Genomic DNA, 7,252 nt, shown 5'->3' on the forward strand with positions numbered 1-7,252 from the left:
TGCCTGGAAAATCCCATGGACAGAGGAGCCTGGTAGGCTGCAGTCCATGGGGTCGCTAAGAGTCGGACACGACTGAGTGACTTCACTTTCACTTTTCACTTTCATGCATTGGAGAAGGAAATGGCAACCCACTCCAGTGTTTTTGCCTAGAGAATCCCAGGGACAGGCGAGCCTGGTGGGCTGCCGTCTATGGGGTCACACAGAGTCGGACACGACTGAAGTGACTCAGCAGCACCAGCAGCAGCGCCTTTAGGGTCAAAGTCTTGCCTAGTTAATCTTAATAAAGATGTAACCATGATCTTGTCTAACCTTGTTTACAAGTAATAATTTTCTTCACAAACTTTTTTTTGCTGTTATAAAGACTATATGACAACTAGGATTCTGATAAGCTTGGTAAAGATAAAATCAATATATTCATCCAGGGATTTATTAAAACTATTGTTTTCTTAAATCACTGTAAGGTTTTTCTAGTAAGTGAAATAAAATATTTTATAAACACTGCATACTCACCACAGACACGTTTAGGGATCCCATACTAGTCACAGAGACAAACTGGCACATCACTCCTTGAACATTACAAGTCTTAAGTTCCTGGACAATACTGGAACCGGTAGCTGCTTTAATGTCTGTAAGAGCTTTAGCCCAGGCTGAAGTGCTCACCAACCACAAAAAAGTCACAACAATAGTAATTACAAAGTCCTAAAGAAAAAATAGGTGTGAATTAATAATGAATACTTAAAGATACAAAATTTCAAATCCACCAGCAAGGAAATCATGTTGAACTCTCAGTCCTGAGAAATGACATACTTTATAAAAAAAGGCCACAATCAACATAGCAAACACTGCTGTTTACTATTGCCAGGCCAGTGCCTGAGCTACACCAGTCATCTTCTGAAGGGTCTAAGATTTTTACATGGAGAAATCAAAGTTTAATAAAGCCGTCATCATAACCTTATCTAACTAACCCTCTCCCTCTTGGGATCATATATCAGACTCTGTTATCACCAATAACTGTATACCTCCATAATCTCTGTTTTAATCACCCCTCTCAAATATCACCTCTCTTTCTAGCTCATTCTCTTTGGCACCCCAACCTTAAAAGTCCTTTGACCCCACTGAGATCTACAATCTGATCTCCATTTCCTTCTATTTAGACTCTAAGGTTCTTCATTATAATCTCTTACATATACTCTCAATTCCCTTATCCTCCCCTGCTTTCTCATATTGTTCTGGCAAACCTCTAACTTTAGTTAAATCTAATGCTCTATGATATGAATAGTGAGATGGTGAAAAGCACACATCCAGGATGACTTGTCTCTTTTTAAATACGTGACTACAAAAGTTTAAGAATGCTCATTATATTAAGAACAACAACAATAAAATCTCTCTCAAAACACCCTGTCACTACCAGCTTTCTACTAAAGTGTTTGCTACTTATTACAGGTCAAGAATAGGAGTGAATTTTTAATATTTTGGATAATTTCTTATTGAACTAATAAGAAAAAAATTTACTCTCCCTAATCTAATCTGCTGGGGAACTAGAACTCTGTCGACTAGTACTGGCTATAAAAATCTAAGTAACACTTTTTTAAAGTATGTATTTGGATAGTATAAAGTATAAGTTTCCATCTCCTTTGGTCTTCCTTTGAATTAACAAAAAAAGTGGAACAATGTAAGATTTGTCACTTCATGGGAAATAGATGGGCAAACAGTGGAAATAGTGTCAGAATTTATTTTTTCGGCTCCAAAATCACTGCAGATGGTGACTGCAGCTATGAAATTAAAAGACTCTTACTCCTTGAAAGGAAAGTTATGACCAACCTAGATAGCATATTGAAAAGCAGAGACATTACTTTGCCAACAAAGGTCCGTCTAGTCAAGGCTATGGTTTTTCCAGAGGTCATGTATGGATGTGAGAGTTGGACTGTGAAGAAAGCTGAACACCAAAGAATTGATGCTTTTGAACTGTGGTGTTGGAGAAGACTCTTGAGAGTCCCTTGGACTGCAAAGAGATCCAACCAGTCCATGATAAAGGAGATCAGTCCTGGGTGTTCATTGGAAGGACTGATGCTAAAGCTGAAACTCCAATACTTTGGCTACCTCATGTAAAGAGTTGACTCATTGGAAAAGACTCTGATGCTGGGAGGGATTGGAGGCAGAAGGAGAAGGGGACAACAGAGGTTGAGATGGCTGGATGGCATCACCGACTCGATGGACATGAGTTTGGGTGAACTCCGGGAGTTAGCGATGGACAGGGAGGCCTGGCGTGCTGCAATTCATGGGGTTGCAAAGAGTTGGACACGACTGAGCGACTGAACTGAACTGAACGATGTAATCTGAGCATTCAGGTGTGCTCAAGACTATGAGTTCTCACTATCTGTAGCAAAAATCTCTCCAAGCTCAGAAATGGGTTTTGGAGCTTATCACAGAATTTTTTTTTTTTTTTTTAATAAATCTGGTTAGTTTTAAATTACTTTTGCCAATGAGCTTTTAGTCATTTATGTCAGATAAATACCAGTGATCACATATGAGATACAGAAACTGCTATATATAGCTTGTCTACCTGGTCAAGCTGGCACTGAATCAATGCCTTGCATTAGAGAACTGAAACAATGACTAATTTTACAAGCATGGTGTCACAGTATTTGCATTTAAGTTCTCCACTGCTACTGGTCCTCTTTAAAAAATGTATATCAAAGAGAAAAGAATAGAAACATTAAGTATTTTGCACTGTGGGATTACTCCCCTTTTTGCTGCTGTACTCAGCTGTATTTTGTGCTGTGGCAAACGTTTCCTAAGCACTTGCTAGAAAGAGCTGATAATTAGTATGAGATTATCACATGTTAAATTCTCTCTGGGCTAAAGTTCATCACTTTGACCAATAGATGTCAAATCTTAATTTTAAGGTTTCTTCCTTCCAAATTCCTAATCAAAAAAATACAATTTTTTTCCTGATTATGCTTTTTATGTCCAAGCTATTAATGGCTTATGAATGACATTTTTATATTTCAAAAGCAGGTTCTTTTCTGACAATGATGCATGAAGTAATCTTAGGATGAGGGGAAGTGGGAGAAATGCGGGCCTCTGAAGACAGTCCATGTGACTCAGGACTCTAGCTAGTTCTACATGAATGATGCCACCTGGAATTATGCAATGCACAACATGCCTGTGGCAGCCCTAGTGCTACCAGTAAGAAGGATATAACTCATAACAGAACTTTAGGATTTGGGATACCCTATCTTTGCTTGGTTTCATTTTATGGTATTTCTGATCTTCCACACAGCCTAGAACCCTTAAGCTCTGGCTATTTAACATAAAAACATGCTGAATTTACTTAAAAACTAAAGTTGATTTTAAAATGTCATAACTGAAATTTTCCTAGAGACAGCTCAGCAAAGAATTGAGAACACTGATGAAAGAGCATATCGTCATTAACAAATGGTACTTAAAAAAAAATTCATTTGGCTATAGTTAAAAATTTAGGTATCACAAAAAAAATTTTTTTATATTTATATGGTTAAAGTAAAATCCAAAATTTAATTTAGAGGCTGGACTTTTACAAATAAGAAGTATCCATCATACACTGTATCAACAAAAAACCACTTACAGAACTAATTCTAGATTATGTCTCTATAGGACCATTATTATTTCTCTATATGATCACTCTGAGGTGGAAAATTATTTTTGACTTTTCTGAATGATGCAACTAGATCAGTTTTATAGTTTTATTAGGCAGAAAAAAAGCCTCCTCCAAAGTAGATTTGAATGCTGCTTTAAAAACTGTCATATTTTTAAGGCTTAATGAACAAAATAAGAGAAATAAAAGGTTCATTGCTTTTATAAGATTTAACTTAAAATTTGTTGGGATAATGACAAGATGGCAAGAAACATCTTCACTTAGAATTTATAAAGAACTTTAACAAAATATAAATAAGGCTTGAAAAGTCCACAGAAGTTACAGATTACTAACATGAAATTTCTGTTAAGTACTGCAAATTAAAATGGCTGATGTCTACCCTTTGAAAGTCACTTAACAACCAAGAAATGTTTTATGAAAATATCAGGTTTGAGAATTTCTTCTCAGATACATGACATGGAATAAATATGATGGATAAAATACTGTTTTATTACTTACTTACCATTTGCATTCTTATGGTCCAGGCAGCAAAAATTAAAAATAAATAAAACCTGTTATTTAATAATTTGGCCTATCCTTTAAAGTAACTTCACAAATAATAAGCAGATGTGAATAGTTACTGTTTTCTTAGGATATAAATGACCAGTATCACGAAAACATCTCTGTTGTCCCTTCAAATCAGTAATACCAATACTGACTTTGTAGTTATTCTTTGGTAGTAGAGGTCCACTTTAAAACTACAGTTTATCTCTGGATTTGCCACCAATAATCTAAGGGAATTCTACTAACTAAATCTCAGAAATTATTTTTATTTCTAGCTCAGTAGACCCTGAGGCCAAAGAAGGTATTAGGATTTCAAATTCAAATCCTTTGTTGCCATTTTAAAGATTCAGAATTAGCTCATGAATGCCACTAATGCCAAATTCTATAATTTTTATAGAATTACCTTGGTCAGATTTTAAATTAAAGAATTTAAGAACATAGACCAGGTGTCGGGCATTAAGGGGGTATCTCTGAGAAAAGAGAAAAAAGATAAGAAACAGGAAAACAGTTATGAGACTACTAGCATTGTTAGCAATTCTTCAAATCAAACACATTAATTTCTACTTAATTTCCCTGCTATTTGCAACCTAATATGCTTTGTCATATATTCGAGTTCTTGCCAGGTTAAAAGAGTTAGATACAAACAAACAAACCTCTCTCTGTATAAGGAGTACAGAGGAAGTGTTGCAAACAGGCTACAAGAATTGGGTTAAACATGACAAGAGCAAGCATAAACTTGTGGCAGAAGTCAAGACATGTTGAAACTGGTTTATGCCAAGAGTCTTTTTTCCCAGTATAAGAAAATCCATATTTAAACTCAAATATAATATATACCTACATAAATTATTTTTGTATAAAAAGAAAGTGATTACTTACAGTCATGGTAAGCTTTCGACTATCACGATACAGGTTCGTGTAACCAACATACAGCAGAAGAGCAGCAATACAGTACAGGAAGACAAAGACTGCAAAAGTGACATAGAACTGCGCAGAAGAGGAGTAATCTCCAATAAGGACATAATTTTTCCAATCTACACCACAGACATTTCCACCTTGAGGTGCCTGAAATGATGCTTCATTCAACCTATTAAAAAAAAGGGACAAACAAATTTATGAACTACTTGGACTCTTCTAACAGAAACACATAGGCAGAATATTTAAGTAAAATATACTCCCCAAATATATTAAAACACTTTCCTTTAAAAAAAAGTGAAAATTTCAAATATTTAAGTAAATTAAAATTTTCATAAGTATATAAATCATATATTACACCTATACTTGGTTTATGATAGATTGAATAAAGACTGAATTAAACACTTTCACACCCATATACTATCTTCCTGTAACAAACACTTTGCAGATTAACAGCACTGTTACAAAATGGTTTACAATTTGAGAAATTGTATTCCATTCTAGGAGGCAGAGTCTGTGTGACTAGCACCAGGACAGTCAATTATAATGATTCACATTTTAACTCTCATTAATTGGCTAACTCCACAAAGTCTTTCCCTATCCATAAATCACAAAAGCACTTATCACTAAAGATGCTATAACAGTTCCTTATATAGGAACTTTATAAGAGAAGGACTAAGAGATGGAGAGGCAAAGACTGATTACCAAGCACTTGCTATCTGACATATTTTTAATGTAAGATTTTATTTAATCATCAAAGCAACCTTAAATGGTTTAAATTCACTGAACAGAAAAACTGAGTCTAGAGAATTAAGTAGTCAGTAAGTGGAGAAAGATTCATACCCTCACTTAAACACAGGACAGATGGAGTAAACATTTAATGAATCCTGAGGTCAAACAGAACAAAATAGCCATAAATATTCAGAAAATAAAGTTTTATGCTGCTGAAAGAAACATAGGAACTCTTCACTTTATATAGACACATGTCTTAAAGCTATACATTACACACTAGTAACTTCAAATACATGAAAAAGTTGGATTTTTCATAAGCTGTGCTTGTTTCTATAACATGGCTTCTCAAACTAAGGTGACAGAGCAGTCTTGTTTTGAAATTTCCAATCCACTGTGGGATGACAGAATAAGAGTGTCAAGGCAATGTCATATGGAAGTTTCTGAATGCTTACTGTCATTTTCTGTATTTATTTCATCACAGTTCAGGAAAACAGTCTGCAGATAGGCACTGGTCCACACACCATACTTTCAGTAGCAATGATCACTACTTACAAATGAGCATGAAATTAAAAATGTCTAACTCCCAAGATCGATAAGTTGTTGGGAAATCTTAATGAGTGGAAAGAGGTGTTAAACCACAAGAACAAACTTACCTGAATGGATAACCAAAAGCAGCTGTAATCGTTTTATTCTCAGGACCTGCAGTACAAGACACTTGAATTTCTGTTTTGCCCTTAAAACCTCCACAGGTAGCAAAAGCAAAGATAGAAGCAATCTACATAAAGACCAAAGAAAGAAAAGAAAGAAGCATTACTCTACCCAAACATAGCTCATTAAAATCTTAATTACAGTGACTATTAATGCTATTAAAAATTGGCTCACTAACATTCTTTGAATTCTTATTTACAAATGAAGATGGTGAAAAATATTTTAAAATGTATCCGCAACCTCTCTGACCTCCCAGTTTCATGCACTAGTCACCAACTTAAATTATGAACACAGGTAGACCTTATTGTGTCTGTTACCTTCCTATGTACACTGTTTATATTATATAATTTCTTCTATGACTGCTTTGGTTTGTCTCTGAAACAACAGACCCTTCATCCCACCCCAAAACCATGATACCATTATCACTCCATGACAACTAATACTTCCTTTCTTTCCTTTCATTTGTTATTTGGCTACGTCAGGTCTTAGTCACATCATGTGGAATCTTTCATTGCAGTGAACGGGTTCTCTTGTGGCATGTGGGCTTCAGTAGTTGTGGCCTGCTGGCTTAGTTGCTCTGTGACGTGTGGGATCTTAGTTCCCTGACCAGGGATTGAACCCTTGCCCCTACATTACAAGGCAGATTCTTAACCACTGGACCACCAGGCAGAAGTCCCAATGATTTCTTAATAGCAAGTCATGAGTTCACATTTCCTAAGC

The 7,252-nt window shown here is 35.5% G+C and overlaps 1 protein-coding gene across 1 annotated transcript in view; it reads right to left on the reverse strand.

The window, feature by feature from the left end:
* SYPL1 (synaptophysin-like 1) overlaps positions 1–7,252 on the reverse strand; it is a 28,234-nt gene that overhangs the window by 2,200 nt on the left and 18,782 nt on the right. The window contains exons 2-5 of the mRNA XM_010841498.1: positions 6,478–6,599; positions 5,057–5,264; positions 4,140–4,149; positions 511–699 (exon numbers count right to left, since the gene is read on the reverse strand). Coding sequence (XP_010839800.1) covers positions 638–699; positions 4,140–4,149; positions 5,057–5,264; positions 6,478–6,599 — 402 coding nt within the window. The 3' untranslated portion in view covers positions 511–637. The remainder of the gene's footprint in view (positions 1–510; positions 700–4,139; positions 4,150–5,056; positions 5,265–6,477; positions 6,600–7,252) is intronic.

Source organism: Bison bison, unplaced genomic scaffold (assembly GCF_000754665.1).
Source record: "Bison bison bison isolate TAMUID 2011002044 unplaced genomic scaffold, Bison_UMD1.0 scf7180017864162, whole genome shotgun sequence".
Taxonomy (NCBI): Eukaryota; Metazoa; Chordata; class Mammalia; order Artiodactyla; family Bovidae; genus Bison; species Bison bison.